Consider the following 19,747-nt stretch of genomic DNA (forward strand, 5'->3'; position numbering starts at 1 on the left):
AACATCAAACGCACTCAAGTTCCTCTTCTGTGAGTTTACACTCACCAGAATATTACACCCTTAATAGCAGAATGCTATTAAGGGTGTAATATATGCAAGCATCCTTCTTCCAAGGATTACTGGTTATATATGCAAGCATCCTTCTTCCAAGGATTACTGCACACAGGATTCCCAATTTAGCCACTCTGCAAAGGTAAATTTTAAGAGAATGCATTATTCTTACTTTGCTTTAGCGACAATGCACAGCCTGCATGAAGCAAGTGCACATTGTAAAAATGGATTTCATAATTAAAGAGCCACCAGTAAGACAAGACAGTTTTAATGTTCTTCCTTCTCTCTAAGGGTTTGAATCACTCTCCAAGCAGGAAGCATTCATAGTTCAAGGAATATCGAGCATACATTGTGTGCTGCTAATATCACGGGAATTGGTTCTGAGGTAGCTGTCGTGTCTTCCAAGATGTTTGTGCATTCTAGCATTGTAGTGTTAGAATTAAAAGCATTTTACAGGAAAATTACAATATCATGTTTTTCTTTAGAGCTAGTTCTAGCTACTATCACATTTCTGGAAAAGCGAATTTCATGCTGCACTACCATCTTCATTTCCTATAATATACATATACAGCAGATTGTATCCCTTGTAGACTTGTTTTTTTAACTCATTAACAAACATAAAATTCTACTAATTCCATCATCTTCTTATCCCTCGTATTCCCCTTCTCTTGCCTTTCCCATTCTCCTACCCACTAGCATTGTAATGTATTTTATGATTCACTTGTATATTCCGGCAATCTCATCTTTTGCTCATTCCCTTTTGGGCCTGAGGAAGGAGGTGTTAATTCCCAAAAGCTATTCAAATAAAGCACTCTTAGTCCTATAAAAAGATATCGCTTTATATTATTATTATTTTTTGTTTCTTAACCTTTATTTCCATATCTCATAGAACTACTATAATGTCATCAGTATGGTATATTACTATGCCATTAATATTACTATGTTAATATACATTTAGCTTTATGATTATAGTCCATTTAGAAAGTTTGTGGTTACACTTTTAAAATGCCTATTCTAAACAATGTCCAGAGCAAAGCTTAACATTTAAGAGAATAAAAGTTAAATACCTTTGTAGATCGTCTATGTTTCTTTGACAACCTCTGATGTCTTGGCTTGACTAGGAGCTTATGTTTGGCAGCACTATTATCTAGGCGAGCTCCTGCTTGAGGGACATCATCTAGATTAATGGATTCAATAGTGCCAGAAGAAGCCAAAGATCGCTTTGCATGAGATAACTTGACTGGAACAACCTATAGATATAAAAAGAATGTGCACACATTAGAACTGCTGAGTTTAGGGATTTAAAAGTGAACCTATTTGAGGGGTTGTTGTTTTTTTTTTGTTAAAATAAAATTGAGACCAGCAAAACTTCTTTGGTATGCAAATTTTTCTAGATGCTACAAATAGAGAAGATATTCTCCATACAGTCACTATATAAGTGTAAACAGGCCTACTGGATCTCTACTAAGCAGACCATACTATTAGGGTAGGTAGAGATAAAGCGTTCCAAGTGGATTACAGCTACCCATGTGGGCTGCTATGTTGGTTGCTTCTTACAGACATAAAAGAGGGAAACAACAAAAGAGTGTATGGATTCTTTAGCTGGATTTCTAGGAAGCAAGAATGTGCTGTTTCTGTTTTTATTTTTGTTCCTTTTGTTTTGTTTTTTTTGGGAGAAGAAGAAGATCCTTGGGCCTTATGGATTAAGGCTTGGCCTAGAAACAGAAAAGGTCTCTTCTTTCTCCTTTTTTGGAAATCTTACTTCTTCTCTTTTAAATTATGTTGCAGGAAGTTTTTCTCCACCCTCCTTTGGTTTTATTTTTGCCAGCTAAGGGAATTTAGTTTTTCCCATGGCTAAGGGAATTTAGTTCCCATCACAGGAGAGGAGTTTTCCAGAGGGGCCTGTCACCCAAAGAGATCCAGCGACCCTTCAGCGGGTGGGAAAGGAATGGATCTTCATTCATTCCTGGAAGGAGGAAAGAACAGAAAGAAAGGAGAACAGTGGCATCCAGCCAGTGTTAATCACTACCGTATCATCAAGATATTCTGGGAGGAGGATGGATAGAAAGTAAGTAGCCTAAGCATGAGAGCTGAATCAAGGGATGAGAACTTGGACTTTGAATTATGCCATCTAGACCACGTTTCATAGCCACCCGGAGAAGCTCCAAAACTGCCCCTGGGATTGGGGTGGGATATATGAAACAAGGGATTATTACTGTATATATTAAAGAGTGTTAAAACAACGCTCAGGGCCCTGGAGATTATTCTCCTGACAGGAATCCTGGAAAGTGGTGGGCTTATGAAAAGTATAGGAAGTGTGAACATCTTAAGCCCTTGGAATTGAAATTGGCCCTTGGGCTTCTCGGTGAGTTCCTCAGCCCCAGAGTTACATAAGGACAGCTGATTGGAAACCCACTAAATCAAATTTGAAATAAATTTGATATTTTGTATGGACAATGTCTTAGCAAATTTCCTAAAATGTCTAAAACTCATAGAACCCATGTTAAATGAGTTCTATGAGTTAAATGAGAAAAAATATTGTGGGTTCTATGAGTTAAATGAGAAAAAATATTGTAGGCATTTAGGTAAAATAATTAAACAGATTAAGAAAGAAACCATCGCTTTTAGATTTGTACTACACAGTTCAATGAATTGAGGAAATCTTGTTTGCTGATCAATTTACAATAAACATTAGGGTGTAATTTTGTAATGTCGCGCATAAACTGGCCAGCAAATATGTACATAAATCACAACAATTTTCAAAGCGGACTCTTGTAACTCTGCTTTGAAAGTATCTCACCAAATCTAACTGCACAAGTTATTAATTTATTTTATAAGATTAATCCAAAAGAGCATCCAAAGTGATGTACAAGTCATAATAAAAACGATAATTTAAAACCACAACACAGGCATTTATGCCACAACAGTGGTACTACCTACCTCCCAACATCTTCAAACAGGACCGTGCTTGTTTAGCCATTATAATTAGATTTTAAAGGCTATGAACAATACTTTGCTATTATGTAATCAGGAAAACAAAAGGGTTTTACTCTTTTATGAAAGGATAAATAATTTAGCACCTGATGTATCTCCAAGGGCAGGCTGTGCCACCTCCGAAAGGGCCCTGATTCTGTTATGTATTAACCACATCTCCTGAAATGTCGGAATCCTTAATAAGACCCCTTGGTTTGAGCAAAGCTCACGATTTGGTACATATCACTCTAATCTGGTAGTCCACTATCTCTCAACACCCAGCACGAAAGAGTAGGAAATTTGAATTTAGCTCTTTCAGTGACTGGGAACCAATGTAGCTGATGAAGCACAGGAATTGAGCTTGCTCTATTAGCACTACCTGTTGCCTGTGGCCACCACATTTTGTAAGATTTGCATCCTGTAGGTCAGTTTGGCCAGCAAACCAACATATAATGCATTGCAATATTCAATATGACTTTAACCCCAACTGTGCATGACTGTTATTAAAGCCTGTTTGTTCAAATATGGCCTTAACTGCTTCTTACGTTGAAGCAACCCTGCTGCACAACTGAAACACTATGAGACTCCAAGGACAAACTGGAATCCAGCTTAACTCCCAAATCTGTTTAACAGGAAACATGTTAGTTCCATCCACCCTCAAAACTGGGGCAATAGATTGCATGTACTACTTAACAAAAGTTCAGTTTTTTGTTGCTAAGGACTAATTTACTATGCTTAATCCAGTTCATTAATGCTGAGAGACACCTATTCAGTTGATCTATCACTAGAGCTGAATCCTTGCCCAAGGGCACCATCAGCTGCATATCATCGGCTTTTAAATAGCCAGTCAAGTCAAAAGTCCAGATAAGATCCCCAAAGGGTACATTAAGAAGGTATATTAAGAAGGTACCAATATTTACCAGCTCTTAGCCAGGTAAGTTTGGACATCCAGCTAAGTGGTGCTGTTTCAATATTTGGCCAGGTTTTTTGGAAGTCATTTAGCCAGATAACTATTTATCTGGCTAAATATTTGGTTAAGTGGGGGGTAGAAGAGAGGCATTCCAAGGAGGAACTAATTATTTGGCTAACTTAGGGAGTCATTTTGTAAGGCTTATCGCACACGAAAAGTCCCTTTTCGCGTGCGACAGCTTGCTAGGGGCGGAGTCGGGGCAGTGTCAGGGCAGACTCTGTGATGTCTTCGCTGGCGGTGATAAGGTAAGACACGTTATTGTCGCCAGTAGTGCGCCCAATAGCACCACCTTTCACGGTGGTGCTATTGAGTGCGAAAGCCGGCAGCGATAACATCGTGGTGGTGTGATGGCTGCCGGCTTTCCCAGGTCCGCTCCCCTGCCCCCTATTTTCGCTGGATTCACCAATCTGTGATAGAATGGTGAATCCAGGCCTTAGCCAGATAAGTGCCAATATTCAGCCTTATCTTGCTAAGAGCCAGATAGATTAGACTTGTAATTCAGCAGGTCTAAAGTTAGCTGGATAAACTTATCTGGCTAACTATTAGATAACTGGGTATATAATGTACCCTCTCCTTGTGTAGATAAATTTGCATACTATGGAGGCTGTGCAACTCATGTATATTTATTGTGGATATCCTGAAATCCAGGCCTGTTTGAGGCTCTTGATCAGAGTTGGCCAGCTCTGTATAGGCATTGCTGCCTAACATTGCCAGAAAATGGCCTGCCTTCACTATTGTTGCCAACTATACAACAAATAAAACATCTCCTAAACTCATATTAAAAAATACAATTACATAAAACTATGTTTTTTTATACCGGTGTTTCTAAAGCTGGTCCTGGAGTATCTCCTCCCCCACTCAGCCAATATGGCTTTCAGGATATCCACCATGAATATAAGAACATGCCATACTGGGTCAGACCAAGGATCCATCAAGCCTAGCATCCTGTTTCCAACAGTGGCCAATCCAGGCCACAACAACCTGGCAAGTACCCAAAAACTAAGTCTATCCCATGTTACTGTTGCTAGTAAGAGCAGTGGCTATTTTCTAAATCAACTTAATTAACAGCAGGTAATAGACTTCTCCTCCAAGAACTTATCGAATCCTTTTTTAAACCCAGCTACACTAAGGGCCGGATTTTGAAAGCCCCACGCGCGTCGGGCCTATTTTATAAAGGCCCAGTGATGCGCGTAAAGGCCCGGGACGCGTCTAAGTCCCGGGGCTCTGAAAAAGGGCCTGGGAGGGGGCGGGATGGGCCAGGGGGTGGGGCGGGGCCAGAGGCCTCTAGCATAGCGGCCATTTGCTGCTGTGTCAGAGGATTGTGTGCTGGCAGGCTGCTGGCAGGCGCAAGAGGTAGGATAAAGGTCGGGGGGGGGGGGGTGTTAGAACAGGGCTAGGGGTTGGGAAGATTAGGGGAAGGGGTAGGAAGGATAGAGTAGGGGGAAGGGAAGTTCCCTCACAGGCCGCTCTTAAATTGGAGCGGCCTGGGAGGGAATGGGGGAAGGCCGCGGGCGTCGGCGTGCGCAAGATTCACTAGTGTCCACCCCCTTGCGCGCGCCGACCCCTGATTTTATAACATGCGCACACATTTTATAAAATCGGGCATCCATGTGCGTGCGCCAGGTAACTCATGCACATGTACGCCCGTGCCCTTCTTTTAAAATCTACCCCTAACTGCACTACCCAATTCCACTGGCAACAAATTCCAGAGTTTAATTATGCGTTTATCTCCGATTAGTTTTAAATGTGCTAAATGCTAACTTCATGGAGTGCCCCCTAGTCCTTCTATTATCTGAAAGAGAAAATAACAGATTCACATTTACCCATTCTAGACCTCTCATGATTTTAAACATCTCTATCATATCCCCCTTTCAGAATTCTCTTCTCCAAGCTGAACAGTCCTAACCTCTTTAGTCTTTCCTCATAGGGAAACTGTTCCATCCCCTTTATCATTTTGGTCGCCCTTCTCTGTTCCTTCTCCATCGCAACTATATCTTTTTTGAGATGTGGCGACCAGAATTGTACACAGTATTCAAGGTGCGGTCTCACCATGGATCGATACAGAGGCATTATGACATTTCCGTTTTATTCACCATTCCCTTTCTAATAATTCCCAACATTCTGTTTGCATTTTTGACTGCTGCAGCACACTGAACTGACAATTTCAATGTGTTATCCGCATACACTACTTTCATTGTATGAAAATCTAACTCATGCATTTTCAGTGTGGCTATCTTGAAACCTATACTAGCTAAAGGGTTCTTCAGGACCAGCTTAGGAAACTTGCTTTAGGTAACAGAGCTAGCAGAATACAATGCAATCAGTCTACAGTGTCAAATGATGGTGCTATTAGGACTAAATTTCTCATGACATGAAGCAAATTTATGATGACCTTCGGGTTTCATGCTGTTGGGACCATGTTCGGCTTTGTCTAAGAAGGAAAGAGAAGGGACATCATAGAAATATAACTCAGGGGTTCTCAACCCTGCCCTTGGGACACAACCAGCCAGTCAGGTTTTCAAGATATTCACAATGAATATGCGTGAGAGAATCTGCATGCACTGCCTCCGATGTCTGCAAATCTATTCATATGTATTCACTGCTGATAGCCTGAAAAAGTGACTCGTTGACTAGTTGGGAACCCCTGCATTACAGAGTGAAAATGAACACATTTTACACCATCAACCATTGCAAAGTTAAATGTAAGAAATGAATAAAAGCTATTAGGTGCTCTCGGAACCTGAGAATCCCTGTTAGGGTGGAGGTGAGGTTCTCAGACTTCCCAACATCTTTTGCCACCCAATCGCTAATCTCTAATACAAATACAGCAATTGTAACTGGCAATCTGTCAAATGTGTCTGCACTGATGCAAAGTCTATGAGACTTGCACCAGTTTTCAAAGGGAAAGAATGAGCAGACTTTCCCTTTCACAGCTGCCTCGGGATAAAGTTCTCGCACAGATTTTCACCTTGAAAATAACGCAGCTCATTTTGACAAAGTAAGGTAGGTGCGTTATTGTCTTCCCCTCGTCCGTCACCTATTTTTAACCCCTCTAAAGGGACGCACATTGTTGCCTCACATGTACTTTTAGCTGGGGAGAGGCTGGAAGCAATATTCAGGTAGCCAAACTCCCCAGATTAATTGGGATTTACCCGGGTATACGGCTTCTAAAACTTGCCCCTTCTATCCCGTGTACCCTAAAAACACAGTATGGTCACAATTATTAGAATATGCTGCTAGCTGTTGAGGCATTCAAGGTCACTGCAGGCCGTATTGAAACATCCGTGCAAGGAGGTCTGAAATTAATCAGAATACTTTGAATCGTATTATTACCTTTTCCTCTGCTCCTTTTCCCATCTCAGATAAACTTGAAGGATTTAAGGAATTTGGAGAATCACCAGACTGAAAAATAAACAGACCCAATAGGAACAGATTTCAGGAGTTGAAGAAGCAAGAGGGATAACACAATAATGCTTGGTTTCTCCAGCCAGATGCTGGCATGGATCATCGTGACAGTGATTCTGGGTTCCATGTCCCATCGGTCAGTGGCGCTAGTCAGAAAAATAAGTACCCATATATTGATATTTACATTTCCAAATGGGATCCTTCAAAGGTCCCAGAGCCAGTATTCCCAGGCATAAGGTGAATGAATGAAAGAGGCACTTTTACTTTTGACAGATCTTTTTTGTGCTTTAAAGTAACTGAATTATGAGACATGAATGGACAGTAGCTAAGGTTGACACTGGTATGATTGATGCTATTGCGTAAACTGTTTCAGACTATTCCTAATTCAGCACCTTTGTGCCAAATACTCTACTTAAGAACTTATTTTTATTTAGTTTATTAAATTAAAATCCAAGAAAGGGGTTGAAACATACAAAAGTTTGTACATAATTATATAAGAATAGATCTTTATTGCCTAGACTTAAGAATCTCTTGGGTTGAGCTGACCTGCATGTTTTGTTTTGTTTTTTAAATCATGATAATAATTACTGTAAGCTGAGGATTTCCAGGATTTTTGCAGGCTAATAGTCATGGGATCTAGGAGCCATGAAATATGGTGGCTTAATCATAATCACTTGTGCTGTAATGGTAAGTCTCGTTTTTCTCTGGCGTTCAGTTTGCAGAGCTCAGCATGGTCAGAAAAGCTCTGACACCGAACATCTCTCACAAGAAGTACAAATAGCTGTGCTACTGGGGTTTTGTCCTCACAGCAATGTAATCAATATAATCATACAAATGCTCACCTTTAGAAGTACAGTTAAAGTTTAGGTTTTGGAAGACCAAATTTTAAAGTATTATTTTTGTAGCTATTTATAAAGATGTAAAATTATACATACTATAGCACTGAAATATCATCTAAGATAATTCTCAGAAAAGTAGTATTTTAACAATTGTCTCCCATCAACTGAAAAGAGCCAGGTTGAGCACTTGTGGTTTTTAAGAGATATTTCAAAGCATCTTGATGCTTTTGGAAGTTGGCATACTTCAAATTTAAAGGAAAACAATATCATGATTTTTGGAAGTAAGCTGCTTCCCCACTCTTGATTTGGTATCTTCCGAATTGTGATGCAGAGTTTTAGTAACCACATCGATCCTGGAGAAAACTAGAGCCTTTGCAGGTAGTGAGACCTTTTAATTCCAGTTTTTGGATGTTTTTGTTCGTGCTTCCAAATGACGACTCACCAAACCCCACTCACCTTATTACCACTGTCCTGCAATGTTGAGTCTAGTTGATTCAAGATATCCATAGGGCTACAAGATAGTTCCTCTTCTTCTAAACCAGCCTCAGTATCCTGTGCTTTCTTGGCAGAAATGGTGGTAGGTGGTTGCCCAAACTTGATATTCTTGGCCAACTGTTGCTGAAAAATGATAAAATCATATGCAGTAAGGAAGAAAACAATACGGTGCTGGCCAAATCTACTCTGCAAACATTTTCAAATGTGTGGATAGCACACCTTCAGTTTTCAGAACAACTTTACTTTTGACTGCATTCTAAAGAGATCAAGGGCCTTCCTTATTCAAAAATTATTATTCCCAGTCTGTGCCTAAGGAAAACATCTTTATTTCACAAGGTCCTAAATGAGTTCTGCAATTTTCTTCAGTCTTTAGAACACAAGAACTTGCCATGCTGGGTCAGACCAAGGGTCCATCAAGCCCAGCATCCTGATTCCAACAGAGGCCAAAACCAGGCCACAAGAACCTGGCAATAAAACTGAAATCTAAGAGCTCAAACTATTTTAAGATTGTAAGCCCTCTGGGGATAGAGAAATACCTACAGTACCTGAATGTAAACCGGTGTCATATCTCAATTGAGATCGAATGTCGGTATATAAAAATAATAAATAAATAAAATAATAAATAAATATTGTACAGACTGAACCAATGATTATAAGTAATCACTTTCTTTTGTTCTCAAATGGCATATTTGACTAGAGAAGTGACCATGGCTGGATTTTCCATATTCCAGGTTTGCTGAATTTGGGAAAATCCTGAGGAAAAAGCAACCCTAATGGCCTAAAATAGGAACACAGCTTGAGTGGCTGTCTTTAGAAATCCCAGGAAACTCAAGAAACAGCTGCAGTGGGAGGTGGAAGCAGAGACAGCTTTAGAAAACTGATTTGCTCATGAAGAGTGATTCTTGCATTTTCTGACTCTGTGAAATATTTTCTACTTTTAAATATGAGGAAACATACATTTTTTTTTTTTTCGCAAAATGCAAGATTCCACCTTGACCTGTTTTCAATATGCACATCAATGCTCTAAACAAGCAGGTGTACATTTAGTCAATGCAGTGCCATTTTCTTGGAAATGGTGGTGAGTTTTACATTAGCCATATAATGCCCCTGATTACAGTGCAAATAAACATGATGTACATTGTTATATTGACTTTTTTCGGGCCAGAGGTACTAAGCATTTTTTCCATGCACAGGAAATGGGAAAAACTCTTCAGTACACCTGGCACATAATGAAAAAGCTTTTTCTCTACGTAACCTCTTTCCTCTTGAAGTTAACACTTCAGGGGATCAAGGTTCAGAGCCTGTGTGCGTGAATAAAGCAACGTCCAGACTGATCAATCCTGTCCCAACAAGCTTGCTTTAATTCACAGCATGGCCTAATTGCAGTTGAATTAACATGTTCAAATCATGCTGTTTCTGTTGCACTAAATTATTCCCTCATTATCATTATTAGATGTCATTAGGCGAGCTTGATCTTTCATCCACACTCACTTGGCTCAGCACCTCAGAGTTGCATTCTTTGGGTCAATTTGTCTTGACAAATCTTTTCATACTCACTCTTCAGCAGAGTTCTCCAACCCAGAGTTTCATGTATGCCTGTGCAAATCCCTCTCTGGCAGCCCCTGAGGCACTCAACCAGAGAGCTGGATTCTCCACGGCATGTTCCTTTCTCTGCCCTGGCTAACCCACGACTCTCTCTCAATCTTGAGCATGCGCAGCACACCCAGATCAAGCTTTTCTGCCTGGGGTGACTGGAGCATGCCACGTGATTAGCAACCTAGATTTACATTTATAGATTACTATTTATCATTTCTATTGTGCTGCTAGATGTACACAGTGCTGCATATATAATGAAAAAAAATATTTACAGGGCAATTTTCAATAGGCCTCCTAACTTCAAAAGTATGCACATACAGTTAATCCAGTTTAAAACAAGCCGATTTTCAAAGACAAGGTTGTTAAACGTATGTATTATTATTATTATTGTTATTATTATTATTATCATTAATAATTTAACCTCCATTCTAAAACAATATAATCATAGTGATTTACAAATCCTTAAAAACATTGCAATCAATTAAAACCAATTAAAAAATATCAATCAATTAAAAAAAAATACACATACTTGATCATATTCTAAAAATAACAAAGAAATAATTCTTAAACAGAAAAGAAAAACTAGATGAACACACAGATGCACTTCTTAAAAATATCCTCAGCATCTTAAAAGTATACTCACAGGATGAAAGCTTATAAATCATAGGCTTGAGTAAAAAAACAAGATCACAAAGACTTCTGAAATTTCAGATAATTGATTTCTTTTCTGATATTTAATGTTATTGAATTCTAAGTAACTGAAGGCTGTTTGTTGAGTAACCTGATCACAGACGGAAGGGGGGAGACCATGAGCAAATCCTGCCGTGAAATCCTCAGTGAATGTGCAGGTAAATAAGGGCATAAATGAGAGGCCAAATACTGAGCATCCCCTTTCAGCATAACCGTAAAGACTAAGCACAGAATATTACAGCTAATTCTGTAGGTTAGTGGTAACCAATGAAGCTCAATCAATAAAGGTGACACACAACCAAACTTCTTAGCACCAAATCGTTTTACGGCTGTATTCTGAATTAACTGAAATGTCTAAACAGACGAAGTGTACACCATTGATAAAGTGTGTTACCGTAATCAAATCTTGTAAAGTTGAACAAAAGAGAGATAAGTCAGATGTTCTTAAAAATTATTCTTTATTACAATGATGAAAATTGCCCAACAATTGTCCGACTCTGGCCGAGTTTCACCCTCACACAAGGGGCTGCCTCAGGGGCTGTATTATGGACAATAGATGGTATGATAAATATTGAGCTGAGGCACAAATATTGTGTCTTTTGTGTTCTTTCATAAAAGCATGAAGTTTTGAAGTATTAATTGGTTCTTGTCATCCAAGGATTTCTTTTGCACCTATTCCTGGGACTGTCCTGAACTTCTTGACTTCATAGCGGCACGGCTACTTTTCTTATTATTGGAACCTCTCTGTTGGGATGCCCTAACTCTAATGCGTCATTAGCATCCTTTGAAGATACCTCCCTCCGAACCATGTGCTGCTGAATGACTGTCAGCTTTCCCCTTTGTTCTAGATTAAAAGCTGCTCTATCTCCTTTTTAAAGGTTAGCATCAGCAGCCTGGTTCCACCCTGGTTAAAGTAGAGCCCAGCCCTTTGGAAAAGACTCCCCCTTCCCCAAAAGGTTCCCCAGTTCCTAACAAAACTGAATCCCTCTTCCTTGCACCAATGTTTTATCTATGCATTGAGACTCCGGATCTCTGCCTGCCTCTGGGGACCTGTGTGTGGAACAGAGAGCATTTCAGAGACTGCTACACTGGAGGTTCTGGATTTAAGCTTTCTGCCTAAGATCCTAAATTTGGCTTCCTGAACCTCCCTCCCACATTTTCCTATGTCGTTGGTGCCCACATGTACCATGACAGCCGGCTCCTCCCCAGCACTGTCTAAAATCCTATCTAGGTGACGTGAGGTCCGCTGCATTCGCACCGGGTAGGCATGTTATCAGGCGGTCCTCACGCCCACCCAGCTGTCTACATGATGATGTTCAGTGGTCTACGTTGCTGTGAATGCTGTTGTTGTACATCGATTGGCCAATGAATTTAGCATTCCATCTTCTCTTTGGACGATGTAACATCCCTTGGATAGCATATGTAGCCTGACTAAAATGGCATTTTTCCTACATTTCTAAATGGCTTTTTTGATCCACACGGGCCTACGAAGCATGATCATAATAGGAAAACAAACAAGCCAAGCTGCTATAGATCCCTACATAGAAACAAGATATTAACAGAATACTTAACTTCACTCACACATGCAGAACACAGACAGACTCTCATCAAATACAAAATAAAGTGACCATAAGTATAAATGGAAAAGTGCAGACAAAAACTGAACTTGAAACCTCAACAAGTCAGACTTTGTATGTAATGCACCAATGGAAAAACAGAAACATCATGATGTCTCAAGAAAACAGCAAGGAATAAAATCAAGAAATATAAAACATCAATCATTATAGTAAAACCATATTCATAAACGGGCGGATTTTAAATGCCCTGCTCACGTAAATCCGCCCGGATTTACACCAGCAGGGCCCTGGCGCACCTATTTTGCATAGGCCGCTGGCACGCGCAGAGCCCCGGGTCGCGCGTACGTCCCGGGTTTTTTTTTAAGGGGGCGTGTCGGGGGCGGGGCCGAATGATGCGGTGTTTCGGGGGCGGGATGTGGTGTTTCGGGGGCGGGACCTGGGGCGTGGCGCCGGCCCGGGGGCATGGTCGAGGCCTCCGGACCAGCCCCCGGGTTGGATGACGGCGTGCCAGCAGTCCACTGGCGTGCGTAGATTTACGTCTGCTTCTAGTAGGCGTAAATCGAGGGACAAAGGTAAGGGGGTTGAGGAGCAGTTTGCCAGTCACAATCCACTCAGGGTCGTTGGACAAGTTATCAGGTGACGTGGTCAATCAATCGATTGGAAACCAGGGCGGTACACCTGGCGTTACGTGGTTTTCTCCCTCTGGTAGCCCAGTGTGCGGTGCGAGTCTTGTCAGACAACGCGACGACGGTAGCCTACATCAACCGCCAAGGGGGAACCAGGAGCCAGTCGGTGGCCTGGGAGGCCAAAAGGCTCATGACATGGGCAGAGCGACATCTAGTCCGGTTGGCAGCCTCGCACATAGCCAGGGTGGACAATGTGCAGGCAGACTTTCTCAGCCGCCAGCATCTAGATCCCGGTGAGTGGGAATTGTCCGAAGCAGCTTTCCGGCTGATCACTCATCGTTGGGGGTTCCACACCTTGACCTGATGGCATCTCAGACAAATGCGAAGGCGCCCTGGTTTTTCAGTCGTCGGAGAGACCACGGGTCGGAAGGAGTGGATGCTCTTGTTCTTCCGTGGCCTCACGGCGTACTACTGTATGTGTTTCCGCCTTGGCCACTAGTGGGCAAGATCGTGCATTGGATAGAGAACCACGTGGGGTCTGTCATTCTGGTAGCCCCAGAGTGGCCCCAAAGGCCGTGGTTTGCGGATCTGATCTCGTTGGTGATCAACGGTCCAGTGTGTCTCACCCACCTTCCGAATCTTCTTCGACAAGGTCCAGGATTTTTAGATTGAGCGGATCGCTTTTGTCTAGCGGCCTGGCTTATGAGAGGAGGCAATTGAGGAAGAGGGGATATTCGGATTCGGTTATTTCTACCCTCTTGCAAGCACGGAAATCGTCCACGTCGTTGGCCTATATTCGTGTTTGGAGAGTTTTTGACTCTTGGTGCCAAGGTTTGAACATCCCCCCCCGCGTCTGGCTTCGGTGGCACACTTCCTATCCTTCCTGCAGGAGGGACTGAATTTCTCTCTTGGTGCAGGTTGCGGCACTGGGTTGTCTGCGGGGCAAGATTGATGGTTTTTCGTTGGCAGCTCATCCAGATGTGTCCCGTTTTTTGAAGGGGGCCAAGCATTTGCGCCCGCCGGTACAACAAATTTGTCCTGCCTGGAGCTTGAATTTAGTTCTTAAGGGCTTATGTGGTCTTCCTTTTGAGCCCCTCCGCCAGGCTACGTTGAAAGATTTGACACTCAAGACTGTTTTTTTGGTAGCCATTACCTCCGCACGGCGAATTTCAGAGCTTCAAGCTTTGTCGTGTTGGGATCCATATCTTCATATTTTGGATTCCGGAGTTTCACTGCGGACCTTTCCCTCCTTCTTGCCCAAGGTGGTATCGGCTTTTCATGTCAATCAGACGGTAGAGTTACCAGCCTTCCCGAATTTGGATCCGACTTCTGCGACGGATAAGGATCTGCATAAGTTGGATGTGCGCCGGGTTCTCCTTCGCTATCTAGAGGTGACCAATGCTTTTCGATTATCGGATCATTTGTTTGTCTTATTGACCTCCTAGATGGGGACACAAGGCATCCAAAGCTACGGTTGCTAGGTGGTTGAAGGAGGCCATTTCCTCCACTTATCTTTGCGCTGGGCGGGCCATACCACAAGGCTTGAAAGCGCACTCTACCAGGTCTCAAGTGGCCTCTTGGGCAGAGAGCCAGTCAGTCTCGCCGCAGGAGATTTATAGAGCAGCCACTTGGAAATCCTTGCATACTTTTGCGAAACATTACCGTGTGGACGTCCGGGATCCGGAGGTTGACTGTTTTGGCAGCAGTGTTCTTCGTGCGGGACTCTCCAGATCCCACCCCAATTAGGGCAGCTCTGGTACATCCCAGTGGTCTGGACTGAGCCTGGTACATATAGGGAAAGGAAAATTGGTTCTTACCTGCTAATTTTAACTTTTAAAAAGAAACTCAAGACATGGCTTTTCTGTCGAGCCTTTCCCTGTTCCTAAGCCAACAGCTGGACTTAGAATTGCTCCTAACTCTACTGTGATTCAACAAACACTAAGTACCCATATACATTATAATGTGGTGGGCTCCTTGTGCCTCCCCCCACACCATCTTCTGTAAAAAGTTAATTATCTCATCTTGCTCTCCCCCCTTTATTTCCTATCCCCAGTTTTTTTGCGCACCTGTTGTAATGTAACTTTTGCTTCTTCAATCTATGTCTCTTGTTAATTGGTTACGGTTAACCGCTTTGTTCGATGTAAACCGAGTTGATTTGATTTGTATCAAGAAAGTCGGTATATAAAAGCCTTAAATAAATAAAATAAATTAAATAAATTTTCGTTCCAGACACCCGCCCTTCGGTTTTTTGGCGAGTCCGTTTTGGCGAGTTTGTTTTTTCTGTATGTTTCTTCCTTCTTCTTACCTCGGCAGAGTTCTTTACAGGCATGGGAAGGAATCTTCTTGACTGATATGTTATGCGGCGGTACGGTTTGTTTCTTTTACCACGCGTATCGTTGAGCCACTGGTTGTTATGTTTGGGGATTTGTTCTCCTTTATTGGCTATTCTGCTTTGATATCGTATATACTGAGGGATCACAGGTGGCACACCAGGTTAAGAGGGGTGCCTTTTCAGTTTTTTTTCCTCTGACTCCCTCTGCTGGAAGGGAGTCATAACCCAGAGGTCTGGACTGATCCTTGGTACTACAGGAACGAAAATTAGCAGGTAAGAACCAATTTTCCTTTACTTTACAAATTCTGGGAGGAAGCTCCATCACAGATGATTCTATAATGAGGCAGGGTGAGGCAGTTGCTTCAGGTGGCAAACTTTGGAAGCGGCAAAAACTGCCCCCTCAACTCCTCTATTGCCACCTCACCCACTAAAACAACAAAGGACCTGCGTAGAATTCCCCCCCCCCCTGCGCAGCCGGAGTATCCTTCATCTCAGAAGCATACTAAGGGAGGGAGGTCTGCCCCCAGGTGTTAACAGGGGGGAGGGGTGCCATTGCTGCAGTCTCGCGGCAACGCTCAAGACAACATGCTGGCAGGGTTCCTACTCCCCACCAACAATAGCAAGGCTCTATGGTGCCATTGGCCTTTCCCTGGAGCCGGCAGCAGAAGAAAATGCCCTGCTGTGCCACTGGCCTTTCCTGGAGCCGGCAGCAGATGAAGAGGCCCTGCCATGCCGCTGGCCTTTCCCGGAGCCGGGGGCAGAAGAAGAAGCCCTGCTCTGCAGCCAGCCACTGAAGAAGAGGTCTAAAATGTGTGTGAGAGATCGAGAGATTGGGCCTGTGAGAGTGAGTACCTGTATATGAGTGTGTGTGTGTGTGTGTGAGTGTATGAGAGGGTGTGTGTGTGTGTGTGTGAGTGTATGAGAATGTGTGCCTGTGTTTGAGGGGGGCAGGGGACAGAGAGGGGGGCGGGGGGTGCCATCTCATCCCTTGCCTCAAGCAGTAGATTGCCTTGAGCTGCCCCTGAGCTCCATTAATTTGACAGGTTAAGAATGAGATAAATTAGTGGTTATCAATAATCAAATTCATTAACTGGAAGCTGAAAGTCACAAATTTATTAGATCTGAAGCTGTAAAATGGATTTTAAATACCCAATTATTTTCATCAAATTTCCATCTTTTATCAGTAAAATTTAATTTGGAAACCAGCAGTTGCTTCCAGCATGATTATTACTGCTTTATAAAAGAGATTTTCATACTGGATTGGCTACTGAACAATGTTCAGGGCCCAGGAAGTAACCTTCCACATCGACAAGGAATCTTGGCCATCAGATGGAGTTATCATCAGGAGAGGACTTTAATAGCTTAAACCTTTAATTGAGGTGTGGTCTTTGAGGTCCTGGAAAGGGACATTAACCCAGGGGTTACATACTTTTGGCACCCAAACAGGGAACCTGTGTCACTGTAAAAGTGACTTTCTATGACAAAAATGTGTTTGAACTGAGTTTGATCGATTTTGCTGTGTTTGGAAACAAAACCACAATGTTTTTTTTGAACTGCATCATTTTTTAATGATGGCTGCCATTCCTCCTGCGGTACCACCATTGAAGGTAAAATGCGAAAAATTGACCGAGAATGTGCATGTTATGCTGTCACAGTGAAGTGTCAGTGTTTGACATTCAATGTATGTTGAAAACGTGGAGTTTTGCAATGGGACAATAGCCCAGGGGTTACACTGAATTAAGGTAGCTAAAAGAGCAAGATAAAGATTTAATAAAACTGGTGCTAAAAAGGAACCCTGAGGTGGCATTGTTCCAACTGACTTGGAAAGAACGGTTAGTCAAGTATGAATAAAACCATTTTAAAACATAACTCTACAATCCCAGACGTCGTAATAATAGGCCATGATTTATGAAGTCAAAAACAGCACTCATATCTAATGAAATTATAAAAGCATCTTTTCCTGAGTCTGCCTTCACCCTTATGCACTTCAAAAATAATGGCGTAATTTAGGCGGCATGTCAACTTTCTTTGGAAATTCAATGTATGTGTGGAATTTGCCAACACAGCTCCAAAATACCTACCCAGAATGCCTCTTTTCTAAGCAGCCAGATGAATGTGCATTTTGAAAGTACACGAGTATTTTCAGATGGCTAAAATTCCACTTCCCCTTAAAGATATGCTTTAAAACTTAAGATATTGAATGATTTTGTGCAGGCATGCATATTAGTATGAATTTCCATTTATACCTTCTCTCTTATCTAGGACCTCAGAACGCTTAGTAATTATAAAGGACCTACTGGGTCCTTACCAGCTTCCTGTGTCTTGCATAAGGAAGACATATTAAGACTGATCTGCAAAGCCCCTTATGCTCAGAAAACATGGGTTTCTGTACACAAATGACTTGTTTTAAATTAGCTGGAGTTTCTGCATGTGCAAAGTTTGATTTTCTGCAGACTTTATGTACACAAACAAAGCATTTCAGAAGGCAGAGTTGAGGGGAATTTAGATATACACATATACTTTATAATTTTAAAAGTATGCACTTAAATTCATATGCCTGTCATGCATTACAAAAAGCAGGTGCACCTGTCACGGAGCGTGAGCCCTCGGCTATGGTGTGATTGCCCCAGCTTAGCAGGTAAACTCACTTGGCACACAGCAGGTGGGCACACTCTACTGGGATGAGGTCTGGACTTTTTCTATACCAACCCCGTTCCCTGCAGGTTGAGCCCTTGGGTTCCAGGGGCCGACAGGGCTTAGGCGAGGGTCCTGTAGATAGCGGTCAGGCAGAGTCCAGTTGCAGGCCAAGGTCAGGACAGGCAGCAAGCAAGCGGTGTCAGAGGCCAGGTCAAGGTCAGAACAGGTGGATAACAAGTGGTGTCGAGCTCCAGGCATTGGTCAGGGCAGGTGGAGAGCAAGAAATGGAGTCAGGAATTAAGGCCAAGGTCAGAACCGGGAGACAGTCAGAGATGGACAAGACACAAACAGACAAGTGCAGGAATGGGACAGTATTGGAATAAAGCAAGATGATCATTGGAACAAGACCCAGTAGGAATGGGGCAAGGCGGAGCAGGGAAGGACAAGGCAAGACAAGGAGCAGCATCAAGATGAGGCAGGGAATGGAACAAAGAAGGCTGGAATATGGAGTAGACAACAAGTCAGGGTAGGAAAACGGAGCAGGCAAGTCAGGAACATGGAGCAACATGCATTGTAGGAATATACAGAAGGACCTGTTATTGAGGCATCGTGTGTTGTGCAGATGGGGTTTAAATATCCAGCCATGTCATGTCACCAGGAGGCGCAGCTACTGAGCTTTCCCTCCGTGGGGGCCCTCATAGGCCGAAGCGCATGCCTTGCAGGAGCATCAGTGGGCTGGAAGGAGGCAGGAGATGGCGGTATCGTTGTTGCAAAATGACTCCAGCAGCATCCAGGGTGAGTGAGGCCAGTTTCGGGGACGTCCCGCGGCCAGCCCAATGTTACTGTATGTATGTCCAGGTGTTTGTGTAAATACTTTTTCTTAAATTTGCAAAGCAAAATTATGTGCATACATTTGCTTTGAAAATTGGTGCAACTTATGCAAATAGCTGCTACAGAAGTTATCCATGTTGTTACAAAATTATCATTATTATGGCTGGATAGAGTTCCTAATAGGCCAGTGGTTCCCAACCCTGGCCTGGGGACCCCCCAGCCAGTCAGGTTTTCAGGATATCCACAATGGATATACATGAGAGAAAATTTGCATGTTTTGGAGGCAGTACATGCAAATTTTCTCTCATGCATATTCATTGTGAATATCCTGAAAACCTGACTGGCTGGGGGGTCCCCAGGACAGGGTTGGGAACCACTGTAATAGGCTGAACCATATGCTAGGCCAGCATTTCCCAATCCTCTCCTGCAGGCACATCTATCCAGTCGGGTTTTCAGGATTGCCACAATGACTATACATGAGATAGAGGTGCATACTTTGGAGATACAGTGTGTGCAAATCTATCTCATGCATATTCTGTTAACTGTATCTACTGTCAGATTATCAAATTTTCAGACATTTTACTCAGTAAACATCTATTTCTGAGACCCTCATCACCAATGTCCAGTGTAGTTTTTGAACTGGTAATTTCAAATCCTGCATCTAAGGTCCTTGAAGTTTATCATCCTCTCTGTTCAGAACAGACCAGAGGGTTGGGACAGCAAGT

The 19,747-nt window shown here is 42.5% G+C and overlaps 1 protein-coding gene across 4 annotated transcripts in view; it reads right to left on the minus strand.

Annotated features, from left to right (window-relative positions):
• KIAA1211 (KIAA1211 ortholog) overlaps nucleotides 1-19,747 on the minus strand; it is a 323,042-nt gene that overhangs the window by 26,350 nt on the left and 276,945 nt on the right. For all 4 annotated transcript variants that reach the window (XM_029587324.1, XM_029587319.1, XM_029587303.1 and 1 more), the window contains 3 exons: nucleotides 8,695-8,856; nucleotides 7,328-7,396; nucleotides 1,119-1,301 (listed from right to left, as the gene is read on the minus strand). In XM_029587324.1, the coding sequence (XP_029443184.1) occupies nucleotides 1,119-1,301; nucleotides 7,328-7,396; nucleotides 8,695-8,856 (414 nt within the window). The remainder of the gene's footprint in view (nucleotides 1-1,118; nucleotides 1,302-7,327; nucleotides 7,397-8,694; nucleotides 8,857-19,747) is intronic.

The sequence above is a fragment of the Rhinatrema bivittatum genome, chromosome 1 (assembly GCF_901001135.1).
Source record: "Rhinatrema bivittatum chromosome 1, aRhiBiv1.1, whole genome shotgun sequence".
NCBI lineage: Eukaryota > Metazoa > Chordata > Amphibia > Gymnophiona > Rhinatrematidae > Rhinatrema > Rhinatrema bivittatum.